We start from the raw sequence: 27,613 nt of genomic DNA, 5'->3' as shown, positions 1-27,613 counted from the left end.
ACATTTCTGTTTCAGTATAGGCTGGTAAATACAGCAGAAGTAATTGGAAGAGATACTTCCATTCGTTTCTCTAATAGTTTTGTTTACTAAAGGTTTTTCGATTTACTTTGTATGCATATGACCAATTATTAAAGTGTGTTGGAAATTATTATTTCACTTTAAGGCATTATTAAGTAATTTATTCCATGTAAGATCTACTTATAATCCGTTAAAACTTTTCTAAGTAATAGAATAAGTATGGAAAGGGGAAGGATACCGCAATTTGAGTTCTGGTGGACCGACGGAACTTGCAATTCCATCTGAACTCGCAAGAAAACTAAATACGGCTGATTTGGCCTACCTCTCTGAATATATCTATATAGGGAACAAAATCATTTGTATTAGCTGGACGTTGTTTCTAGAAGTGCGCAGTGCTGTTGTGATTTCAACATTGAATGCTTTTAATTATAAAGAAAAATTTAAATGATCAACAAAATGAGGTGACCTAGACCTTTTTCTCTATTTTAAAATTGATCCTTTGTTAAGATTTAAAATACAAACAGTGGCGACAAACAGAACACATAGACTACATTTGTTGCTTTGAAATTTGAAATTGATGAAAAATACGAAAACGTGGTTTCAATCAAATCATAAAGAGGTTTGTTTTCTGGGAAAGTTTAAAGCTAACAACATTCACGGTCATACTGGCATGTATTTCTTAATAGTCAACAGTCAACTTACTGAAACAAAAAACATTCCTCATTCATTTATTATTTCATAATGCATACATGCTAGCTAGATATTCAAGGTTAATTTGCTGCATCACATATCCATGAGCATTTTTTATGTACGTTGAAGTAAATGATGAAGGTTTGACTGTGAACCGTAATATCCAGAAACAGCCTAATTCCAGAACGAATTGATTGTTTAACTTAAATATACAGTCGAAGAAGATAATACACTATATAAACTTTGAAAACCTGCACATAAGCAAGTTCTCTATATCTTACGCATTAGTGACTGTTTCAGACTTCTAAATAACCGTGATGGCACACAAGGACGAATAAACAGAATCCCCTTGTCTGGATATACATGGATTCCGGAACAAAAAATATGAATGTTAAAGTTAACAAGGCATGTTTCAATACGAAGGATTTGTCATCTCTACCTATCTCTGTCCGAAACTAGAGGCCTCAAACTATGCTGTTATTACAAAGAAAATGCGCTTCTTCGTTTGTACCACTATTTTTGAGGTTGCCGGGCCTCAAGGAAGACATAAGGCAAGACAAAATACTCAAATTATCAGGAAAAGTAACTTGAAATGACTATATAGCGAAGACTTCGAATACATTTACAACCGGAAGCCTATATCGCTTTTGTAGTCTGTGTTTTCAAGTTCTTCTTGGTTAGTTTTAATTACTTTAAATTGCCACCATACAGATACTTTCTATTTCAAAAACATTTGCTGAAAACTATCTCTTTACGAAGCGCACTGAAAATATACTCTTTACGAAAAAGTTTAAAATAGAGCAAAACTTGTGATCCCGCACTCTGCATTGTAAAATCCAATTGTATTTGTTTCAAGGAAACCTTGCTTGTGGGTTCCTCCGCAAAATAGTTGCATCTCCGATGATTAAGCTTCTCCATTGTCTTGTGTTTCTTTCTTCCACTTTGTTCGTCGATTTTGAAACCAGGTTTTTACTTGCATTTCCGTTAGATTAAGGTCTGAAGCAAGCTCGGCTCGTCTGCTTTCTGTGACATATCGACATTTTGCAAACTCATTCTCCATGGTCTGGATTTGATGAGCTGAAAACAAGGGACGTAGTTTCTTTTTCTTCATTGGACGCCTTCGTTTCTTCTGAAGATTCACACCTAATGGTTAGAAAAGAAAGACATTTCAAAGACTATTACTAAGGTAATTTATAAAGGTGAACATTTTACGAACTCCGCAGGAAATTAGATAAAGAGGTGCCACTTCCGACAAGCCAAGTCAACTACGCAGGGTAAATCATAAAGGCATCGTGCATAAAGCTGCTTGACACTCAACGTATACGTTAACTTTAGAACGATTGCTTTTGTAAAAACGTTTTTTAAACAGAACGTTTTTTTAAAATGTATCTATTGGACTGAGGAGAAGTCGAAGGAAGTTGCCATTGGCTGTGTGTATAAAACAACGACTAATTTGAAGACATGATTATTATAACGAGTTGCTGACAATCTTGAAGCTATCTCGCTTGTTATTTGAATCATATTAGGTGTTAAGTCCTTTAAAAATGAAGAGAAAAAGACAATCAAAAAACAAACACATTTGGCCAGGTCTGGGGTACACAATTAACAACGATGATATCACAAGTGACGCTCGCCTTTGCAGTACGTCCTGGTACATCAAGGGCAATGTGTACCATACTTCGTCTATCGAGACTCAGACGTAAACACTTCTACTCCTCAATGGTATTTGCTATATTCTGTTTCGCCCTCGAATGTTCATTCGCAACGCTTTCTAATTAGGTTAGGGTGAAGGAATCAACATTAAAATAACCTGGAGTTTGCAAGTTTTTGAAATCAGCTTTGATAATTATAACAAAATGGACATGCTGCCTCAGTCCACATCCAAGCTAAAAATGTAAACATCTTATTCTGGAACAAATTACATTAAGACTAAAACAAAACAGACCAGTTTTTTATTGAACGGTTCAAGTTAGCAGCCGGGAAGCGTTTTGGTGAAATGATGTCAAAAAGATATTGTACTTGCAACTTTCAGTGAACATATTTCATTGCCTATTCTAGAAAAAATTATATGCACGCTTTCTCGTTAGAAAAATTGCAAGGCTTTTACTGCCTATATAACTGAACTTATCTCTTTAGCAAATTTATAAAATGTTTCAAAGAAGAGGTACCTTTACTTTTAAACGATACCTGTTTGTTCAATATAAAACTAAAAGCAAAAACTAAAACAATGTTTATCGCGCTTCGATATCTCTTGATATTATCCTAGCCTGATCACAAAGGACTTGCTTTAAAGCTTTCTCATCCACATTGATGATACAGTGGATTGTATCTGGCCGCGATTTTCATTGAATATTTAACATAATGCTATACTACGATTTATGCAGAAAGAAAACTTTTGCATCTACTGTACTGTTAACATGTCCGATCCTTTTGTTAACCTACCAAAGGAACCTACGTGGTTCGAGAGAATAAATGGAGTCATCTGAGCAACTCGCTGGGGAGGTGGAAGTGAACAGAATCCAGGGAAATAAGATGACAAATGTGGATGGTGATACCCTGGAGGAAACACTGCACGAGGAGAAACAAGAAATGATGGCGCTGGACATGGCGCATCAAGTACGTCAATTGGTGCAGCATCTTTAGACATCCATTTCTGCTTCTCCACTGTTTCATCTGATAGATTTAAAATGTTTTTGATGGAAAACGAATTTCTACTGGGTGAAAATGACGAGATTGTGGGTGGGGAAGATGCAATACCTCTTGTCGCCATATTGGTCCTTGATCAGGGACATGTGTTACCCTTTTGGGCGTGTGACATGGCGGCTTTTTTGAAGAAAGGCTCTGGAATTTACGATAATTAATCCTTTCAGTCATTAGGAGACGGGATGTCGTCCACTTCCTGTTGCGGTTGCGAAACAAAGTGGCAGTAAAAGGAACTCTACCGATCTGCCAATTGAACTCGCCACTGTGACCTGTCAGTTGACATTTTTGATATTAATACTTCATGAAAAGAGACTTTGTAAAAGTAGTTAAAAAAAACTCGATTTCTTGTTTGAAAACAATTTTTAATTTAACAGAGTTGCATTAAGTTTTTCTACAAAACATGGCAAGAAAATAAGAAGAAATCTGAGTTGCCCTTAAATATTGGTTCAAAAGACTGCCGAATAGGATTGTAAATTTCATTAACTCAACTCTACAATAACTAACGTTACATTTGCTCAGACTATGCAAATGAGCAATGATAAATATAAAACAAATCCCTCAAAAACAGGAAGATCGCAATGAAATGTCCTGTACTGTCTCAATAACTTGCTAAAATCCAATATTCTTTTGTATATCGTAGATTTGTTTTTTTAAAGGAAACTTCTTTTATTTTTGTACTGAATACCTACAATAGTAGCTGTAACGACCAAAAGTTACCGAATCACTTGCTATCGCTGGGCATTCCTCAGTCTCATTTTACTATATCATCAAATGATAACAAATGGTGAACTAAGCACACAGTTTAAAGAATGAATACACGAATTCTCCCTTTGATCTTTCGCCGAAATGTGGTCACGTGATCTATCACTATCATCACTAGGAGGACAATAATTTGGTGTCAATTGGCACCACTTAAGAGGTCGTCTCGTTTATTTCCGACCATCGATTTTGGTTCGAGAATTCAAATTGTCTCATTTGCTGGGATTTTAAAACCTTTACCTAGTTAATTAATAAAATGGGTTTCATTTGATTAAAAATTCTACTTTGTGTTTTTTAGGATCTATCGAAGTTTGGTCCGATCCACAGCAATTACCCGCCTTCCGAAACGGTTAAAATAGCACATATTGCAATTGCTCTCAAAAAACAAATATTTGCTTAAAAGATCCAGTTCTTTTTGTAAACTATATACTCATCATTGTAGTTTATTTAGCAATGTTTCAATTATGATTCATTCTTGTTTCTTCATAGGCCAAAACAAGATTTCCGACCCGCCTAATCCAGCTTTGAACGAAACACGGAAATAGCCCAACTTTGAAGGCAAATTTTAAAAATGTGGCACCTGCTTGAGACTACTTAATTACATGAACATAATCTATAAATGACCCTTTCTTGAAAACAAGAAAAAAATTTGTCAGCACACCAAGACTACAAAGTTGACAACCGCTTAAAATTCAGGAAATTTTCAAAATTTATAGGTAACGAACATCTTCATCTTTACAAATTCTTCTGATAAATTCGCATACTATAACCCCTTACCTGGCTTTAGAATGTCTGTTCCAGCCTTTACAGTCATCTCTGAATTCTAAGTATCCTCAGAATTAATAGCTTTTTCCTCCAGCTGTAGGTTTGTACACGTTCCCGGCGAACCAGACGCGTCTTAGTAGCGTGACTGTCACATCGCAACATATGTATAAAAGAAGCGTGGAAGTTCTTTGCATCGCTGACCGTAGTTTTGCTCATAGCCGCTTTTGATCGGGCATATTCGTCTTAAAACGTTTGCAGGGACATGTTAAAGATTAGTGTTACCACGCATATAAGTAGTAAACGGTGAGCCGAGATCGATAAATGCTGCGGCCATCTTGTGTTTACAACTGGTGTATTCGTTCCCAGTCCCCTACGAGCTTTACATTTCAGTCAGCCTGACACTTTTGAAGGGGACAGTTAGTGAAATATCTAAGATCCGTTAGCAGGATTTATAGCAGCCAGCCGGCCAGCCAGATCATAATAAAAGGAAGGGAAGAAAACTAAGGGAAGAGATAGAAAGAGTCTGAAAAGAAAACTGAATATTTTTAAAAACAAAAACAAGAGTTATATTTCTATAATAAAAATTTGGTTTGTATCTGATCTGAAAATCGGTTTAAAAAAGTTGGTAAAAACGTATAAAGCTGAATTTTCGGTAACTCTCTGTTACCTTCATCAGAGTTAAAATTGGTTCACCGCCCGTCTCTATCCTTCCATCTCTTTCCTCAGGTTTCTTCCCTTCCTTTTATTATGATCTGGCTGGCCGGCTGGCTGCTATAAACTGTTTTATTATGAATCCTGCTAACTGATCTTAGATATTTCACTTACTGTCCCCTTCAAAAGTGTCAGGCTGACTGAAATGTAAGGCACGTAGTAATTCCAGGAACACCAGAAAACCAGAACACCGGAACACGGAACACCGGAAAACCCCGGAACATTCCGGAAAACCAGGAACAGTATGAAAAACCCAGAACACCCCAAAACACCTTCTAGAAAACCTGGAACACCCCGGAACACGTACAAAAATACCCATAATACCTCTAGAAAACCCAAAACACCCCCCATAATACCCAGTGCTCCATGATATTGTTTTTAATAATTGTTTAATGCCGTTTTAATAAACACAACAATCACATAGCAATGGAGGAAACAGTTTTTACACTCAAATAAATTAACTCAGTTTTGTATGCGCTCTACAGCCCTCTGCCCCCCCACTCCCCCATCAATCACAAATAAAGAAAGAAATGAAGAGGGGCACAAACCTTTCTAACACAGCAACAACTGGCATGCCTAAAAATCCTAGTAGAGAGGCAAGCATCCCTTCGAGGCTTCGATGTCTAAAAGATCTCACCCCAAGCCACCTATCGATGAGCGGGTAAAGCGATCGAGCGTACCCCAAAATCATTCCGAACCATTGCCCAATGCAAGACCGTTCTTCTTAAAAGAAATACACCCCCGGTGCAGAGGGTCACTTTAATCAACATCAGGACCTATTTTTTCTCAGAGTCCGTTGAGCTTAAAGCGAAAATTATATTTCGAAGAGTACGTCGAGATTGAAGCGAAAAATAACGAACGCGCGGGGGGAGGAAGCGGGGCAAGGCGAGAAGCGAAAAAAAAAAATAGGACTACCCGCTAAGCCACAGTGTTTGAATTATGCGTTGCTCTCACAACGCAAAAATATGATTGGCTAACGCTTAAAGCGTTGACAGCAAGATGTCAATACGTTGTCAACACTTGCATGTCATATTGCGAAGCGATAGGAGCGGGAGCTTTTGAGCTCTCGAAATCTCTTCTTGAGACTTACTTCAGTTTGTCGCTATAAAATTGCATCTCCGAAAAACATTTTTAATTCAGCGTATGTGCAGCAAGTCTGCCAAAGTACGGAGCGAAAAGAATAGAAAAAAATTCAACCAAATGTACTTTTATTCCACAGAGATTCAAGGCTCATAAACAAGGCAGTGGCTGTTTATAGCGCGAGCTTCGTTAATTACAAGCCCGGAATGAACAAATTTAAACAAACAGATACACTTTTACACTTACATCGAGCTGCCTTTACATAAAGTAGCCCATAGAGGTGAATCACTGTTAAAAAAATAAACATTGCTGGAACTGTATAAATCAACAGAGATAAAACTTTGCAGACGATTCAGCGAAAAAGTTTTGAGTTTGATGCGTACGTGACAAACCCAACTAAGTGCAGCGGTGTCAATTGACAGTACGTCAAAATGCGGAAATATTATTGGACACTTTGAAAAAAATTTCGCTTGTATTCAGAAACAAGAGCCTTCGTTTATTCCGAGCTCTCTTTTAATCCCTGGGAGTCTGCCCCTCACGGAATGCCATAAAAACTACCTCGAGCAAGAGTTTGGTTTCGATGCCAGTGAGATTTGATTTGACTGGGACACTGGACAGCTAAGCGACCCGTTTCCGCTCTGAGCCCCTTTCTTCTGTCACTGCCGATTTAGTTTGCGTTTCTTATTTATATTGTTGAGTTTCTCATCTGTGCTCACCACGTTTGAAATGTTTTTTTTTTTTTTTTCTTGAAACGTTTCACACGATTACCTCTAGCTGATAGTCTCTGTTTCTTAACATCTGTATGCAACGGCTAACAGGATGTTTTTAAAGAAATAGTGGCAAAAAAGTTAACAGTGCTGCTCTGTTTTCTCAAAGCTTTGCGTTTCTACTTAATATAAGTCGATTTCCTAAGCATGATGATGATAACGCCTTGCTGGGGTGTGTTTCAGGCTTTCTTGGGGTATGTAAAGGTTCTAGAAGGTGTTTTGGGTTTTCTGGAAGGTGTTCTTGGTTTTTCATACTGTTACGGGTGTTCCCGGATGTTCCGGGATGTTCCGGTGTTCCGTGTTCCGGTGTTCCTGGAACTACTACATGCCAAAATGTAAAGCTCGTAGGGGACTGGGAACGAATACACCAGTTGTAAACACAAGATGGCCGCAGCATTTATCGATCTCGGCTCACCGTTTACTATTCTTATATGCGTGGTAACATTAATCTTTAACATGTCCCTGCAAACGTTTTAAGACGAATATGCCCGATCAAAAGCGGCTATGAGCAAAACTACGGTCAGCGATGCAAAGAACTTCCACGCTTCTTTTATACATATGTTGCGATGTGACAGTCACGCTACTAAGACGCGTCTGGTTCGCCGGGAACGTGTACAAACCTACAGCTGGAGGAAAAAGCTATTAATTCTGAGGATACTTAGAATTCAGAGATGACTGTAAAGGCTGGAACAGACATTCTAAAGCAAGGTAAGAGAGCTTAAGGGGTTATAGTATGCGAATTTATCAGAAGAATCATTGTAAAGACGTGTTCGTTACCTATAAATTTTGAAAATTTCCTGAATTTTAAGCGGTTGTCAACTTTGTAGTCTTGGTGTGCTGACAAATGTTTTTTCTTGTTTTCAAGAAAGGGTCATTTATAGATTATGTTCATGTAATTAAGTAGTCTCAAGCAGGTGCCACATTTTTAAAATTTGCCTTCAAAGTTGGGCTATTTCCGTGTTTCGTTCAAAGCTGGATTAGGCGGGTCGGAAATCTTGTTTTGGCCTATGAAGAAACAAGAATGAATCATAATTGAAACATTGCTAAATAAACTACAATGATGAGTATATAGTTTACAAAAAGAACTGGATCTTTTAAGCAAATATTTGTTTTTTGAGAGCAATTGCAATATGTGCTATTTTAACCGTTTCGGAAGGCGGGTAATTGCTGTGGATCGGACCAAACTTCGATAGATCCAAAAAAGCACAAATTAGAATTTTTAATCAAATGAAACCCATTTTATTAATTAACTAGGTATAGGCTTTAAAATCCCAGCAAATGAGACAATTCGAATTCTTGAACCAAAATCGATGGTCGGAAATAAACGAGACGACCTCTTAATGTTTCGAACCACTGTTTACAAGTGTTGTCTGAATACTTAGATCATCATGAAATATAATAATGTTTATGTTATGTTAGACACAGATGGAAGGTTAACAGATAGAATATTATTTTTCCACAGTTGCAATGGAATACCAACAGATTAGAGTCTAAAATATCCCTGTGCTTCTCCCTTATCCATCCAAAGGAATCATGAACTTAAGAATGACAAATTTTGTAATAAAAATAGACTATTTTCAGGGTGCACAACTATATTCTACAATCTTATTTGAATTTTTGAAACTTTTCACAAGTACTCCATTTAGAGGTTGACAAAAGTGATTCCCGTTCTCACTTGTTCAGTGCTGTTCCAAAATGCTTCCAAACCATCCGAGGAACAACAACAATAATAGTGGGAGGGGTTGAAAAGATTGACTGCAAGCACCTTGAATGCTCACTGATTTCACTGAAATGAGGCTAGGAATATTTAGAGTAAACATTTTCGTCTGTGGTAAAATAAAAGAGAGCGCGTTGTATCTGACAATTAAAATAATTTTTGTGTAATTACAGGGCTATGTTAAGGACGGCGCTTCTTAAAAAATTTTGAGCGTTTGGTTTTAAAATTAGCTTTTAGTTAAGCGTTTAGATTTTTAAGCGTTTAGTTAAGTCAAATTTATTTGTAAAGGCTTTCAGTTTAGATTACAATTTTTAATTTTTATGGTATATTTTAATTCATTCTTAGATGATAAGTAGGTTAGTAGTTTCTTTCCCTTTTTTCATTGATTTGTAAATAGTTAATTTTAATTTTAATGCGCTTATGATTATTTATATAGAAAAAAGCGCAGTATAAGTAATAAGTATTATTACTATTATCATTATCATTATTATTATTATTATTATTATTAATAATATATTTATTATTTTTATTATAATTATTATGATTATTATTATATATTATTAGTAGTAGTAGTAGTAGTAGTAGTAGTAGTAGTAGTAGTAGTAGTAGTAGTAGTAGTAGTAGTAGTAGTATCATTATTATTACTATTATTAAAATTTTCAAGCTCGTGGCGACCTTATAAAATCATTAACACCATTTTTCCTTCGTGGTTTATCATTAGTCTTTTGCTTTTTTACCGCTTTATAGTAAATGATTATAAGTAAAAAAAAATTAAAATTAAAACTGAAATAAATCGTGACCTATCTCATCTTAGCTAAAATTTTTAAAATATTCTCGTTCTCTATATTTTGTACTTCAATTCAGTTTTTAAATAATCATTAGCCTGTGTATTACTCACACCAGTAAGCTGATATGCAGTAAAAACCCGCGAGTAAGAACCTTTATTTTTAAAAACCGTTAGGCTAATATACAACCTCTATGTTATACACCCTTTGCATAAGAACCTCTTTAGCCTAAAATTTGGGAATAGGTTCCTATTTCTAAAATTGATTAAAAATGTTTACTTTTAAGGAAATAAGATAAGTTGACATTCTAGGTCTATTGGGAGACAACTAGGAGCATTATCACTTGAGTAGCAATGTAAATTCCGATGATAAAATCATCAAAATATTATTATTAATACAACCACATAAACATAAATAAAATAGTATGCGAATTTCATATAAGGAAAAGGCTGAATACCATTAAAAATTCTATAAGCAACAACATAATTTTTTCTGAAGAAAACAAAAACCTATTAAGAGCCTATACATGGCCTAAATTTGTGCTAATTACCATTTATTTAAGAACCTGTTCAGGCTAAATTAAGAAAATGCAGGTTGTTACTCGCGGGTTTTTACTGTATACGCTGATAGCATTTGTCAACCTATCCAAACTACTAACGGGAACTGTACACGGGAACATGATGAAGGTCGCTGAAGATCATTTACTTATTATTGACAGCGGTATAACTAATAATCACTCCACTGTGGAGTAAACTTTGCCATGATATTAATCATAGAAGACATAGAACCATACAAAGTTGGAAATTATAATGAGAACGCAATTCTCAGTTGGCCTTCTTCTTGTAACTTGAAAGACAACTGAGCAGTCATCTACTTTGTTTTTGTGTAAATCAATAATCCCTATTTTATTTCCAGGTAAACTAAATAATCATTTACATATTCCATATGGACTGTTAGTCACAGCAAACACTGCTACCAACCATTAGTTATGGGTTAGAGACTGTTGTGAGTGTTTTGTTGACAAATACACGCACGCGCTGGCCGCACAATGAACGAGAAATGTTCAATACTGCACGAGGCCTAGCCGAGTGCAGTATTGAAAATTTCTCGTTCATTGTGAGGCCAGCAAGTGCGTGTATTTGTCAACAAAACACGAACGGACAGACTCTAACCCTTTTAATATACAATCTGAGTACACTGCAAGCAATCATACAATCATCGACTTAACGAACTTCAAACAATAAGCTTTATGTTTAAAGAAGTCTAGTAGTACATAATTACACGGGATAACATCAATAATATAAAATTCACAAATAACCCGTACAGAAATAAAGCTTAGAATGGTTCGTAAAGTTGTTCATCGGCTGTGGTCGTTCATAAAAACAGCAGTGAAACAGTCAGCGAGAAGCTTGTTCAACGCGAGTCGATGGCTTTCACAATCAAGCAACTACAAGCAAGTCAATCGCACACAAAAATCTATTTATTGAGCTGCAGTTTACCTTTGAAAATAAAAGCGCTTCAAGTTGTTATTCTCTTCGATTTTGTTTGGTATTGGATCGTTGATAATTTGAAGAATATATTTTTCTTCCACTTCTACAAGCCTTGAAGCTGAAGACATTTTCAATAATGCACGATTTTTGTGCATTATTGTCAATACTGCACTGTCGGAGTTTGCTGACGACAGGTAAAGCAAAATCACGTGATCTATTTTAACCAATTGCGCGCGTGGATTTTGGACAGTGAACGAAGATTGTAAATTAACAACCTTTACAACGCACTGAATCTATGGACTTTGTCCTACAGATGCTTTCCCTTCACATGGAAGAAAACTTCCACAGAGGATAACAATATAGTAACTTTCTTCTTGTCCTGCTGAACAATTTAACATCGTGCATTTGCATCGGAGAGCAGAAGTTTCAAGCAAAATATATTTCCACGTAGCGAGTCGTAACTAACAGAGTAAGGACTGTAAATTGTGCTCATATTGACAGGTACTAAGAAAAAATTAACTAACACAATGGGACGGCAATAAGCTAATGGAACTTGTAGACTTTGAAGGGAAATGAAGTAAGTTAGCATCGCCATGATGTCTGCAATATACAGATTATTTCACCGCCCTGAGGTCAGCGACTCTATATTTTTTATGTCTTTAAAACAATAACAACTAAACGAGAGCACGAGTTTCAGTAGATATAAATAGAGAAATCGTACAAATTTATTCTAGTGGCAGCTAGCTTCTATGTTTCTCAAAGCAACTTATGAGTAGTTTATTTAAAGACCCATTGGAATTAGGACTGTATTTAGATGTAAAGTAAAGCTTAATCAATTAAAAACATACGAAGTTAATGTCGCCCGGTTATTGAGATGTTTGCAGATGTGGTGGTGCTGATTGTTTGTGTGAATCTAAACTGCTTAACATAACTATTCGCGATCGGGGCTCTTTCTAGTATTATATCACCATAGTAATAAATTATTTAGAGATTTCAAACCCCAAATACTGCAGAAACGTGAAGATTTTAGTAATAATTTGTATTGACGATGTATTATTAAACTCTTAATAAACGGTAACGTGTGCGATGGTAAACTTAATGACTCAAATGTAAATATTCGACAATACTGACCTGTGAGTTTTGTTTCATCTTTCTTTTATCTTAGTTGATGCTTTAGTATCTGGCGCCATATTAACAGTTCAGGTTCACTAAATCCCGCCCGTCTTTATGGAAATTTGTGCCTGTGTTTCACTGCGGTTCAGCCGAAAAATAGCCTCCCTCTTGTTTCCATTTAACGGCAAAGCTAGTTGTAATGTCTGTTTCTAGTAAACTTGTTCTCGTCGTCGAATTATCTAGATGACTCAATTGTCTGGCGTGGGAAGAGCCATATGTGGCCTCCCGTTTTTTTATCGTTTTTTTTTTTTCTTTTCAGTACTGATTGGCCTTCAGGCGATTTAAGAGACACTGTAAGACGATCAGATTAACGGATATAAATGGCGATGACAGTGATAAAGCAATTAAGATTATTGAATTAAGGCGAGACTGGACTTCATGCGGTTTGATCTGTTGCCATTTGTGACCTGATTTTCCGAGACGCGATATCACTTTATTTCTAACAGGATTACAGCCTCACGACACAACTTTCAATCTATTTTTTCTTTTTAAATGCTATCGCCGCAATCGCAACTGAACATTTGATGAGTTTAAGGGAAATGTTTATTTTAGATTCGGATTGAATATTTGTTTCATTTTGGAATTTGCGTTGAAAGATGAATTCAAGAAAAGTTATATTGTAATGAATGATACGTGACTCGATTATGTGAAATAACACGGTTCTATTTTTGAATGTACAAGAGCCATAGAAGACTGCTGAAATTGAACGTTATGAAATGACGTTAGACTTAAGTGTCATTAAGATTCGAACTTTGGCCGGCCACCGTACCTCATCGATATCGCTGAAATTTGGCATGCAGTCTTGTTTTAGGGTCCTAACTACCAAATGGATATTAAAAAAATTTCAATCTTTTTATTTTGGAAAATATCGAGAAGGCCGATTTAAAGCGTCCGTGAAGGTGTTCTTGTTACTGAACCTGCCGTCACTGTTTCTCGATCATACTTGGTACAGTTATAAAGAATCATCTTTCTTCTTTCAATTTATCAAAATGGATCCGACAAATGCTGAGTTTGAATAATCTACGGCCAAGAAGTTCGAAGGTATGTTAACGATGTTTTGAACAGCCTCAAATTTACAACAAAATGAAAGCCTTATAACTCCACTGTTATCTCGATTTAGAACTAGCCAATTGAATTACCATGAACAAAGCTTCTTCGTTGGTGAATTGGTTCCGTTATTAAAAAAATGGGGAAATGTAACAGTCTAAAATAAAAAATTATAGAACCTCTAGCACTGAAATTAGCCATTTCAGCGCCATTTCAGCGGATCAGCTCATTTATTGCATGAAAGGGTTACGGTCGTTTAAAATAAGCAGTGTTGATGTATTCTTAGCTTATCTCGAGATTTTGGGGGACATTACGTGGGTTCTTTGGAAAGCCTCTTTACTCCCATAGACCCTTTCTTCGCCCAGGTGTAAAAGTGATTACCACCCAATCGTTTGCTTTTCGGGAAGGGAAGTAACCCTGCGATGGACTAGCATCCCATCCGGGGGTAGAAAAAAATACGCGTAGTCGCTTCATGTTGCGAAAACCGCGATTAGTCTCGGCCTGATGGGCTACTAGGTTCGTAAGCTACCTATTGAGAAACCTGGCGAAGAACTACATAAATGAACCGGGCGGTCATAGGTTTTTTATCGCGAATTGAGGCGAGAGGTGCTCCCACATTAAAGGGTGGCATGGCATGACGAAGAGTAATTGATAACCCACGGGTCATTACCTAAAGTTTCATTAATTTATATTTGACTGATGAACTTCAACTTATCCCTAGGGGAGGGTGATAAATTGTAAAGAAAGCATTCAACTGGAAATATACTTGAACCTGTCTAATATGGACACCGAATGGACAGAGCAAAGTGTCCGTATTAGAGGAGTATATTATAAAGGCCACCACTATGACGTCACTTTTAATTTTTATTGACAGCTTAAAGTATTTAGTAACTCGAAATGTTCTGCAACGCAATGCAGCAAGTAAAAAATTAACACTAAGCAAAATTCTGAAAAGGTCTAAGATGAATAAAGCGTCATGTAGTTGGTTTTGGAATCATAAACAGGAAATTGCAATAACAAAATGTCATCACCTGATCACCGAAGGGTTCGTAACAAAGAGGTTAAGTTACATGAATTTGTTCCCTGAGGCCGAGGTTAGGTGTCCGTTGTCCGTATAAGAGAAGTTCTGTATTATGGGTATTTTTTTATAGAAAATAAATGAGAATTTTGTCGAGACATCGAAGGTTGTCCGTAATAGAGGTGGCTGTATTAAAGAGGTGTCCTTACAGAGAGGTTCGAAGGCAATAAAAAAAGGCCGAGATAACAAAAACAGTGCTCATCCGCTCTCGTTTTGTAAAAATTTCGACAAAAAAATTTGTTTCTTTTAACTTGTACTAAAAAGAATTGATTTGACACTCATTTCAGTTCAATGAGGAAAATGCGTTTGCTTCACTGTTATTGTGCTCTTCTTGCTGCGAGCCAGCCACGCCTTCTTCGACCGTCATTAAGTCATTAATATTTCGAAACAGAGATCAAAAGAGGATACGGAGGCACTACTTCCACTCCCCCCCCCCCCCACCCACCCACCCAACACCAGTAGTGGTGTAAGCCCCTCTAGACCCATTTGCCTCGCTTTCATGTTGCATACATAATGAGGAAACCATTTGCCTCGCTTACATGTTGCATACGTAATGAGTGAATTTGATTGTCAAGGAAACGTGATTGACAGGTCGCAGTCACGCGGTCGCGAAAATCACGCAACAAAAGATCTTGTTTTTCAATTCAAACAAGAAATCTATTTACAAGCGGGAGCGTATGCTAAAGTCCTATTGACTAGCGTCCCTCTACAAAATTACATCTATATTCCACAGTACGTAATCAGATGCTTCTGTATGCAATTTTTAAGGGTCGTACGTTTGTATGACATCTCTCATATTTCGAAGAATTTCTCCCTCGGTTTCGCCCAGTTCCACGATGACGAGTGCTCCTGTGAAAGCATTGAATATTTCTCCGTAGTATTCTTCGTTTTTCTCGCCTCCAAAAACATTATCATATTAACAATACTCTCCTCTTACACACTGTGTTATCAATATTAGTTCTCTCTTACACATTAACATATTTACAATATTCTCCTCTTTCACACTCTGTTATTAATATTAGTTCTCTCTTACATATTAAACAATACTCTCCTCTTACACACTGTGTTATTAATATTAGTTCTCTCTTACACATTAACATGTTGCTGGTTTTCACTGTCACGCATTTAAAAAAATAAATTCGAAACCATTCAACTACAGAAGCTTTGAATTTCAAATATTATAGATCATAAATAGATAAACAATTTCTCTAAGTTTCGGGTATGTGCCGTGTAGCGTTCGCGATTTATTTTCCGAACCTTTTCACGCAAATTTATAAAGCTTAGTATGGAGACGCCATAACTGTGTCCTTCCTTTAAAAACGGTAAAGATATCTATATCGTCTCGAAAACGGTCGCATGGGTTCGCAATTGCTTTTTTAATGTCACACTCAAAAATCACGCAACAACAGATTTTGAATCCCAGTGCATTTTTATTCACAAAATTATAATCACGACGATATTTTAGGAAGTGTAATCACTCAATTGCTGGAAATTATACGTGGATCCACTTGCACTTGACCATAATCTTGTTGGTCCCAGGTCCCATCTCGTCTTTTTTCTGCTTGTTTTTTATAACGAGGTCTTTGTGATAGGCCGTTCGAATCCTACGGTAAAACAAGTCTTTCCGCAGGCAGAGGGTCCAACGAGCAAAATACTCGAGGGTGTCGGAAAATATAGAGTATTACACTTAAAATGGTCTGCCTAATATCAAACTGCTATAGAATTGTTTGCTGGTGGTTTTGTCAGCACTGTCGATATCATAAAGAGATTATTTTATAAACTTATATATATAATTCTATCTATGAGCAGCTGCAGAATTCAAAGTTTAAATGCAGAGGTTTGCACAGTGCGTGTATACGTTCGCCCTCGAAAAGATCAGTGAATAAGTGATTTGATTAAAGGGACTGTGTCACGGCTGTGTGAAGTTTTTTTACCAAACTTTGCCAAATACTAGCTATGAAACTTAACGTTTGCAAAGGAACTACTTCTATGGATCTAAATGACAAACCCATAGTATTATTACAACCCAATATGTCTTCTAGGCATTATAACTAAAGTTACAAGTTAAGCAAACGAGATTATGAAAACTGTTCAGCCAGGGCCGTAACTAGCAAGACTAGATTTAGATTTTTACCCAAAATTAAAAGCAAAATATGTTTTGTTGGGAAATAAATATCCAGTTGAAAAAGATTGATTTTTCTCAAGGAATACCTCATGAAAAGTGTCTCTAAAGAGTTTCAGAGCTTCTAGATTTCAAACGTTTCTGGAGAGCACGCCCCCAGATAGATAGATAGATAGATAGATAGATAGATAGATAGATAGATAGATAGATAGATAGATAGATAGATAGATAGATAGATAGATAGATAGATAGATAGATAGATAGATAGATAGATAGATAGATAGATAGATAGATAGATAGATAGATAGATAGATAGATAGATAGATAGATAGATAGATAGATAGATAGATAGATAGAAAAAAAAAAAAAAAAAAAAAAAAAAAAAAAAAAAAAAAAAAAAAAAAAGAAGAAGAAGAAGATAGATAGATATTTATTAATACAACTTCGCAACCTAAAAGGTTGAATTATGTCATATTTACAAATTTATAAAGCTATAAAAACTAACGATAAAATGTAAAAATATTTAAAGAACTATACAAGAGTGATTAAAATCCAAACTTAAGTACATTAGAGACAATAAAACTATTTCTAAATCTATTAGTCTTAAAAACAGGGTTAAACTGGCGTGACTTTCTGAGGTTATAACTACTAAGATTCCGTGGGGGCAGTAAATTCCTCAGTCTACTGTCATTGTTATCTAAAATGTTGTTAAACAATTTGTCCGTCAGGGCTTGTCTTCGACCTGACAGAGTGACTAGACTTGCCTTGTCGAGCGCTTCTTCATACGTAAAAAACGGAAAAATGATGCGCATCGCCCTCTTTTGCAATGCTTCTAGCTCACGAGAAAGATACGCAGGTAGACTCTCATTGAAAACTGGACAGGCATATTCAGTGATAGGGCGAATGCAGGTACGATAGAACTGTACTAACTCGTTTGGACCTAGGCCTGAACGCTTTAACTGGGAAAGACAATACAGGCGTTTTCTAGCTTTCTTAACAACTTCAGCGATGTGATGGTTCCATTTAAGGTCGCTCGAAACGGTTACGCCCAGAATCTTAGCATACTTAACGATATCAATTTGCCTGCCATTAATAACAATAGGATCAAGCTCGAGAGTCTTCTTGGTACTAAAACTAATCCTCAGTTCCTTGCACTTAGCCTCGTTTAGCTGGAACTTGTCAGAGCTAGCGCGCGAGGCAAAAGTGTCCACAGCAGTCTGGATGTTGCTTGCTTGTCCCTTGGGTATTGTTTCAGAGGTCGTGGTATCATCGACATACTTCCATAACTCAATACCAGGGACATCAAGGTCGTTGATCATTATAATAAAGAGCCAGGGGCCCAATTTGGTCCCTTGGGGGACACCTGCCGGGACATCACACCACTCTGAAAAACAATCCTGACCAAGTTTCACTCGTTGTTTGCGACAACATAGGAAGTCGAAGATCCAAGCGATGACGGCCTCATGAATGTCAAAGAGGCGAAGCTTTTGGATCAGGATTTTATGATCAACAAGAAGCTTGAGAAGCTTGAGAAGCTTAAAATCGGGCGCTTAATAATTAGCTATCTGTTTTGACTTGAAAGGCAGGGTACAGTACAGTAAAAATCACTGCAAAAACGGTCACTTAAACCTATTCAGGCCGGGAGGGGGGGGGGGGCTTTTGAGGCCCTCGCTGACTTTTGACGCTTATAACTTTTTCAAGATTCAACCAAACGCTGCCAAACTTTGCGCGTTTATCGAAAATTTATCTCGCAATAATTTGGTAGGATTAGTTATTGTGCCAGTAACTTGAAATCACCATGGCAACGTCATTTTGACAGGCTTGTTTTCCCAAATTTGAATTTTTCGTGTTTTTATTTAATAATGAAAATATGGAATGTTTTCAAGATTGCATTATTACTTAATGACATAAATGGTCTCAATTTATAAAAATATATTTCGCACAATACAAATAAACGATTGAACTAGACGTCTAGAAAATATAAATTTGTAACACTTAGCAAAGTGCAGCCTTTTAATAAAGGCGGGGTTTTACCTGAAGACCAAGTTTTCCAACGCTTTAGGTGGCTGACGCATTTCAGTATTTTCCAGTCCTTACACTTTAATGGAACAGTATACAACTCCTAATCAGGTACTATTGTCAAGAAAATGATCACAACTTATTGACCAATGATTAGGTATTTGTTTCATACCATTACTGTAATAGAAACTGGTGAAGAATACTAGTACTGACCCAAAGTATAAGGGCTGGAAAACACTGAAAACCATTTCAGCCGCGTTTCAAGGAATCCAAAAAAGCTTTACTTATCCCATATATATTTGTTTTGCAGTATTTTGTTAATTTTTGAACGATTTTGGGGGATGTCTGGGAGGCGATAGTTTTTCTCAAAGGATTAGTAAAATGTAGACAAATAAGAAATATTGAAGATTTAATGTGATTTTAAAATTTGAATTTGAAGTTAAAAATTGGTGGACGGACACCAAACAGTCTCCTGACAACCCGGAGTGCTCTTGCGAGGGGGTCAACTGTTTGAAGGTGTTTCCATTCTTTTCTTCAATCCCTTCTTTAAATCTCTTAAAGTTCCATTCAAATTCAGGTAGAACCCCATCTTAATTTTTGTTCTTGTGAGAAAACAACAGAAGTCAAAGGTTGCGTGATATAACCAAGCATGGATTTTAATTCTCCCTCCCTTTCCATCTCCTTAGCCTTTCACCCCCACCTGTCCCTCCCTTTCTACTCTCATTCAATTTAATGTTTGTTTAAATTTCCTAACCAATTAAGTATCGTACTAATCTGTGCCAAGCAATCAGATAATATCAGAAATTTGCCTTAATTTTGATCTCCCATTCCAAGACCTTGGAGTATAAACCGCTAATAAAACAAAACACACTGATAATAATTCTCTGAGGTTATACACCTTGCAGTATTAACGTACTAACAAACTTGATAACAAGCCCCATGTCGTACTAAGGATTTTTACTGATCAACATAGAAAATGAGTTCACAATGGTTTGTTCCCAAAACGTTTTTTACTGTACAGAGGGTCTGTTTATTGACCTGTAACTTGTATACCGTATTGAAAAATTCAGAACGAACCGACTTCTGCCCGCTACCATACAGCCGTTTACTGGCAGTCTTTGAAAATCCTGAATTTCGTCAAAATGAACCAAAATAAAGTTTTAAAATTTCCTTTATCAATATGGTTCTTATCTTTTTATTCAATTCTATAAACTGCTTTTATGCAGTACTGTCCACAAAGATTTCAATTTCCTCAAAGTTTCGGGACAAATGGATACAAAATATTTCGTGCAGAATGTAATTTGATTAAGCGAATGTTTTCACGTCTATAAATACTTCAAGCAGTGAATGAAAAACCGTTTTGTTTTCATCGATGAGAACCACTTTCAAATAGTTATGCATAAAAAATAACAATCAGATCAGAATACAATAATTATTAATGTAAGGTCTGACGCTATTATGTCTCGGCAGAGATACTTCTTTTTTGCAAGTTCAAATGTATGCAAATTTCGTGTGAAATGTAATTCGATTTCATTGTCTTGTTTACAAACTCATTCTCAAGAAAGTTGTATTTTCGTGAATAAAACCAATTGGCCTGTTTTGTTTTCCTGATCATGTTTGTCTGTGATTTTTACCAAACATGTGGTCTTTTTTTCGGAACTTTAAGTTGTACAAAAATTCCTATTTTAAACACAGATGTCACTTCCGGAATTTCTCATCTAAAATTCAATTGGTATTTAATTATAATTATTCGAAGTTTTCATTTTCAAGTCATCTTTTTATTCGATAGCTTTACTGATCTCGTAAAAAATTCATTCAAGTTCACACCAATACTGTACACTGCCAATGTTTTGCTGATGTCTTGAGAAGTGTCTTACTAACGTCACTAGTCAAATCTAAAATATATCCAAACCAAGTTGTGCAAACATTCTACTCTTTGTGACAGGCGACTTTGACGCCCAACTGTGCGGAAATGAAAATCGACATACTTCTTGCTAAATATATAAAAAATAGTTTTAAAGTGGAGTCCGCCTCAAAAAAATGTACCGCCAGATCACACTGCTATTTGTAGAAACCTGCAAAGCGTCTAGTTTCAAAAGTTTCCCACAAAAACATTGCGTGACATCAATGACGTTACCCCTTTTATTTACAAAAATAGCTTCAACTTGTCAAAGCAACTACAGTTTCACAATGGTGATTATTAGTACTGTACCCCTTAAGCTTTTTCCTCTGTCCTCCCGCCGAAGCAAAGAAGAGAACCAGATTGCAGATTAGCCCAAAAGTCGACCCAGTATTCCTACAACGATTTACTGTCAAAACTGAAATGAAACCGATTGGTCCAGGCTATCCCCGTAATTTTTAGCCGACAGGAGACTATCGTCTAGGACGACCAAAGGGTAAACTATAAATCGGCCACGCCCGATTAACAAAACATGCCGTTATGACGCCGGAAATCCAGCTCACGCATACTATACCCCGTGACTCACGCAAACCTCCGACTTACGTGCTACTACAGTCATTCCTTTCTAAACATTTTTTTTTGACCACCACCGTACCTTTCTACCCAAAAAACTCATGAAACCGCCCGGTTTTAACCTGTTTTAACCTTTCAAAAATTAGAGCGTTCGAAACTAAATAAGATCCGTAATCACAAACAACATACAGCCGTTTACCAGCACTCTTTAAAACTCCTGAAACCCTTCAAAATCAGGCAAAATAAATCTTTGAAATAACCTTTATCAATGTTTCTTATTTTTTATTCAGTTCTATAAAATGCCTTTCATACACTACTGTCAAACAAAAATTTCAATTTCCTCAAAGTTTCAAGACAAAAGAATAACAAATATTTCGTGCACAATGTAATTTGATTAAGCCAATATTATCACGTCTAAAAATACTTCAAGCAATTCAGTGAAAACACGTTTTTTTTTTCGTATCAACGAAAACCACTTTCGAATAATCAATACATGAAAATAACAATAAGATCAAAAGGAAGAAAGGAACCTTTCTAATTATTTGAAGACTTTCAAAGCCGTGATATTATGCATCCAATCCGCGATAAAATTTAATTACAACAAAATCCAAGTTCTCATTTTGAAGTCCATTTTTTTCAGTTGATACCTTTATCCAACTTGTGAAAAATTCCATTCAAGTTCCTATTAATACTGTACATTCCCAATGTTTTGCTCAGGTCTTCAGAAGCGTCTTACTAACCAAATCTAAAATAATTCCAAAACATGCTGTACAAACATTCTACTCTTTGTGACAAACGACTTGACGACCAATTGTTCAGAAATGAAAATCGACACAGTTCTTGCTAAATAAAAAAAAAGTTTTACGGCGGAGTCAGGCTCAAAAAATATACCGCAAGATCACACCACCATTCATAGTCAGAAACCAGCAAACCATCTAGTTTGCTAAAAAAACACTGCGTGACATCAATGACGTTACCTTTTTCATTTACAAAAATAACTTTAACTTGTCAAAGTAAGTGCAATTTCACAATGGTGAATATCAGTACAGTATGGGGCCCAGTTCTCGGCCGGGTCCAGTTCTCGGCCAATTTGTGTTTAACGCGTTTTTTCACACTCCAGTTGAATTAAAAGAAAAAGGTATTTCCTTCAAACGATAGACTGATTCATGTGCTTAAAGTATCTTGAGTTTGATCGTTCAATTCGATATAGAAAGCTCACACGTCGAGTTTACGCGGAGGTAGGTGAATTTGCATTCCCGAAAAATTTGTTTGTTTACGGCTCCTTAAAATTCATGGATGTAGTTAAATTCGTATTTTATCCAAAAGCCCCCACCATACGAGCTAATTTTTGGCATGTGAAACGTAGAATAATTCAGCTTTCTGCTTTAGTTAACTTTTCGTTGAACCGTTGTATTTTTTGGTCTTAATTTACTTCGAAAGTGTTTCTTGCGACGTTTGCGTATTTGCCAGTTCTCGGCCACCCTGCTCGCTATCACAGCTTAGCGCTTGGTTTTTAATATAATTTCATCTGCTGCTGCCAGAATGAAAGAAATAAATGTTTTAAAAATAAAGTTCAATCTTATCTCTAAGCTTTGAGCTGACTCTTGTCTTGTCTATTATTTCTACAACACCTAAATCTTTCAAGACCTTTTCACTGCAAAATAAACCATCTAAATGCACGGGTCACACAATGCGTTGCTAGAACCTGCACATAGGCAACTAGGCGCGTTAAAATCCTTCTTTTCTAAAGTAAAACAAAGCCTCATAAAAATAATTTGGGATCGATATAACATAAATAGGTTTACAGAGTGATTTTATGACTGTGGAAATTAATTGAGCATTTTTTTTACAGATAATTACGCACAAGCTTTTTAGTGGCCGAGAACTGGGCCAAGGTGGCCGAGAACTGGGCCCACAAATGGAACTTTTATTTTTATTATTGCTCGGGCAAATTAATTTTTGACCGGTCGATAGCTTTACACCAAAAAGCTGAATAATGTAGCTAGCTCTGGGAGAAATTTCAAGTTCCTGTGGTTCTTCTGAGGTAAGAAATACAAGTTTACGTCAAAAGTGGCCGAGAACCGGGCCCCATACTGTACTTTGCCCCGTAAGCTTTTTTCTCTGTCCTTCCGCCGAAGCAAAAAAACACAACCTGATTACACATTAACCCAAAAGTCGACCAAGTGTGCCTGCAACGATTTCCTGTCAAAACTAAAATGAAAACCATTGCGGTATGCGTCACCCGTAGCGGTTTTGTAGCAACCCCAAGCTATCCCCGTCTTTTTGGCCGCGCCAGGAGACTATGCTCTAGGACGACCAAAGGGTAAACTATAAATCGGCCACGCCCGATTAATAAGATCGAATGCTTTCTTGAAGTCGAATAGCACTACCCTCACAGTAGCCCCGTTTCCATCGGTGGCACAGTTCCACGCATGCGTCATACTGATGAGTGCCTCTGTGGTACTTGAACCTGGAATAGTACCAAACTGCCGAGGGTCCACTTTCGCGAGGACAGCAGGTTTTATGTGCTGATCGACTACAAACTCTTCAGCCACTCAGAACCCCAAAGAACTCTTCAGCCACCCAGAACCCCAAAGCATGATCTTGCCTCGTCTGGTTACGGCCCTGGTTCAGCACAACAATATTTCAAAAACCCATATCTCAATCCGTTTCAATCTTCGTCACTTTTGGCCATGCGTACCTTCCTTTATATTTGCTGTGTTATTGAAATGTACCTTCGCTGTTTGAAGAGGTAATTTGTTTCATTTATCGAATTTGATGGTCATTTCCCATGGCTAAATTTGGCTAAAGGAATTTTAAGTGCTACCGACTGGAATTTTCGAGAAAAAAAATTCAAAACTGCTAATTCGCATTTCTTCATATTCAGTCAAAAGAAACCCTTTGGTGAACTATTTACGAAAATGACATTTAAAATTTTCAAAGGGTTTTTATATTTGAGAAAATCGGCAAAAGGTTAAAAGGCCGTTTTCGAGTCCCCGCCGCCATAAAATTTTGTCGAATTTTTGTGGGTATTCACTGACACTCGTACGGAAAGAAGGTTGAACGTATGAAATTTATTGGCAGGTATGCGGGGCATCCAATATACTACACAGAAACCTAAAAATATTGCAAAACGATGCAATTAAACAGATCTTTTTGAAAGCCCGAAAATTGGTATTTTGAGCACTTTGGTAAACACTTGAAACAAGGGTAACTTTGGTGGCAAAAATCGTGTCCTGGTACATCGAAATTTGGAATAAAAAATAAATCAGCGTCAAGTACTATTATGGTACTGTAACATATAAAAAATCCAGGCTGGGCAATTGAAAACCCACCCGTTGAGAGAGGTAAACGCATAGTGAATATTTCATGTATTGAAACACTAGTCACGCAACACTAGTAAACACATTTCTTGAGTTAGTTAGTATTCCCAGCTCTGGCCTCAGGTTTGTTGATGGTAAAGTTATCCAGGATGAGCGGGTTGCTGAATTAGAAAAAGACGTGGAAGCGGATAGAAGATGCATGCTTCTGGTCCAGTCAATTGGAAACAGCATTCACTCGTGTATCGAACTTGAAGTCGATTACCCTTCACAGCACGGAGATGGAAAACTTCCCATACTCGACTTAAAGGTCTGGGTGAAGAAAAAGAACAGAATAGTAGAAAGCGAACAAGAGCGACCGGTCAGTGTGGTGTTGCATGAGTTTTACTACAAAGATGTTTCCTCCAGATCCGTGATTAATGCAAGATCAGCCTTAGCATGGAACTGCAAGAGAACAATACTAACTCAAGAAGTGTTGAGAATATTTCTCAACTGCAGTAGAGAGCTCCCTTGGGAAACTGTTGTTGCCCATGTCAACCACATGATGCTGCGACTCCAGTACTCCGGTTATGATCGGAAGTTTCGTACGGAAGTGGTAAGATCAGCGTTGACTGCCTACAATCGCCTGATAGAGCTAGATGCGAGTGGTGAGACGCCGTTGTACAGGCCAAGAGAGTGGAGAAAGTTGGATTGAGCACGAGAGAAACGGAGAAAGCGTGAGGTTTGGTACAAGAAAGGAGGGTTCGACACAGTGATTTTCGTGCCAGCAACACCAGGCTCCCAGCTTAAACACCGATACATGAAAGAGATCAAGGAGACAGGGTTTAAAGTCAGAGTTGTTGAGCAGTCGGGTACAACGCTCAAGAGCATGTTGCAGAAGTCAGACCCTTTTAAAGCAAAGCGTTGCACGAGAGTCGATTGTCTGGTCTGCCGATCTGACGGAAAGGGATCTTGCCGCAGTACAGGGGTTACTTACGAGCTGGTGTGTCAGGCTTGCTGTAATAGGTACATCGGAGAGACGTCACGAAGTGCTTTCACTCGCGGGAGAGAACATCTGAATGCTTTGGAACGGCGGGAGGAGAGCTCTGTGATGTGGAGGCATTCTTGTGACAGGCATGAGGGGAACGTTCCAAACTTCATAATGAATGTAACGGGAACTTTTGACGACGCTATGCTGAGACAGGTCACAGAGTCGGTTGTGATTAACAAGATTGACGAAAGGAAGCTAATTAACTCCAAAAATGAGTGGAATTATGTCCGTATCCCAAGAACTGTTATCACGCTGTAGCGAACTGAAAAACTCTTGTTTCCGAGTCTTTGTAACAAATTATAAGGACCTGGTGTCGAGTAGTTACTTTTCGTGTGTTATCACATGACGTATGTTTATATTCAAATTTTGTATGGCGAACAACTGACGAGGTCTTAGACGAAACCGGTTTTAGAAATCGCATATGTAAATGATGTAAATGTTGCATAAATACATACATAGAGAATCTAGATCACAGGGCACAGAGGAGTCAAGTTTGTCCGCAGTTCAAAATCTCTACCGTGCAAAACGACCTTCAAAAGCCTTTCAAAGCGATCGTGTAAGCCCTACGTGATACAGCGCCGTCATGCGAGACTTTTTTAACAGATACCGTATATGGTCTGGTCTGGTGATCTCTGGTCTCTGGTGATATCGTATTCGTACCCTAATGCGACATCCGCAGACAGCAATATTTGTGGGCGTTACCAGAGAGACCAGCAGTTAGAAAGAGAGCAAGGGACGAAAGCGATTTGAGGCGAAATTCCGATCCCTCGTTCCTCGCTCAAAATCAAACGAAACGATCTCATTTTTGACATGTGGTTTAAGACTAGTATTCTCTCCCCATATGCTGTAAGAAAATCTTCAAACAAGTCGTTTAAGCTGTATTTCGGGGGACGAGTTTTAGGCAGTTAAAAATTTGTTTTCGTACAATGTGGACCGGAGGATACTGGTGGCGGAAATGCGTCACGAGACATGTGATGTTGCAATACTGTAATGCATTTCACAAGTAACTTAGCACTTTGAATAGAAAACCTTGTTTTCCACTTTCAATTTCTTCGGATTGCGTTGTTTGTTCGTCTGGTAAATTTCGCTTTTTCCGGAGAGCACTATTCATATTTTGAATCTTACCCCCGGTCGAATGATCAGCTGTTGTTTTGAATTTCGGATTAGTAACGGTTGATTTCATCTGTCACAGCATGGATCTACACACGACTTCCGTTTCCGCCACCAGTATGCTTCGGGTGACATCGAGCCGATCACGTGGTATAATGTTTCGTCCCTTGTCATTTTTTCTTCTCGGCACTTCGTGCCTCGTCGGAAAGCTTCGCTTTCCGAAAAAAAATCTTCGCCCGAAGGGCGACGATTTTTTCGCCCCAGGCGACCATTGTCAGAATACGATATCACCAGACGATCTGCAAACAAGTATTGCATGACGGTGTTTGTATCACGTACGCTTACACGATCGCTTTGAAGGTCGTTTTGCACAGTAGAGATTTTGAATTGCGGACAAACTTGACTCCTCTGTGCCCTGTGTCTAGATCAGTTGCTTAATCACACAATGATATTCTCTTGATCAACAATAAGCTGGAATAGTTGTTATTTTGCTCATTTTCACATTCTGAAGGTTCAAGGTTAGTCTCTGATCAGCTAAAATTGATTGGCAATGTCTTAGAGAACTGCAGTCACAACAAATTCATGTCTATGGACATGCTAAGTCACAGCACACTGCGTGGTAGCTATGATGAATTGATCCACAGCTGTAGGTTCGACGGAAACGGTCAAAGCGACATGTGTCCCAGGAATAACCCCTTCCTGTTTGAAATTTACATTTTAGGTCCAGGCTTGAGCTTTTGTGCATGCAACTGGTGA

General features: G+C 37.4%; 1 protein-coding gene across 2 annotated transcripts; it reads right to left on the bottom strand.

Annotated features, from left to right (window-relative positions):
- Nucleotides 1–720: 720 nt before the first annotated feature.
- LOC144661125 (homeobox protein notochord-like) lies at nt 721–12,885 on the bottom strand. 2 transcript variants are annotated; one of them, XM_078521840.1, is made up of 2 exons: nt 3,151–3,478; nt 721–1,851 (listed from the first exon to the last, which is right to left on the bottom strand). In XM_078521840.1, exons 1-2 carry the CDS (start codon nt 3,476–3,478, stop codon nt 1,613–1,615), a joined length of 567 nt encoding a protein of 188 aa, XP_078377966.1. In that variant the 3' UTR covers nt 721–1,612. The 2 variants fall into 2 exon arrangements, 1 of the variants encoding a protein (XP_078377966.1); XR_013572209.1 differs by lacking the exon at nt 3,151–3,478 and adding an exon at nt 12,617–12,885 and having other exon boundaries at nt 1,712–1,851.
- Between the last annotated feature and the right edge of the window lie 14,728 nt (nt 12,886–27,613).

The sequence above is a fragment of the Oculina patagonica genome, chromosome 7 (genome assembly GCF_052425735.1).
Source record: "Oculina patagonica isolate OP01 chromosome 7, crgOcupat, whole genome shotgun sequence".
NCBI classification, from domain to species: Eukaryota; Metazoa; Cnidaria; class Anthozoa; order Scleractinia; family Oculinidae; genus Oculina; species Oculina patagonica.
The sequence above is the reverse complement of the archived record's forward strand: the minus strand, read 5'-3'. Positions and strand labels throughout refer to the sequence as shown.

What these genes read in the sequence shown, in the direction of transcription:
- LOC144661125 (XM_078521840.1), bottom strand. Translation starts at nt 3,478, where the DNA reads ATGGCGACAAGAGGTATTGCATCTTCCCCACCCACAATCTCGTCATTT. An exon ending in GAACCACGTAGGTTCCTTTG is followed by an intron (nt 1,852 to 3,150) that starts GTAGGTTAACAA and finishes TCTAACCATTAG; the next exon opens with GTGTGAATCTTCAGAAGAAA.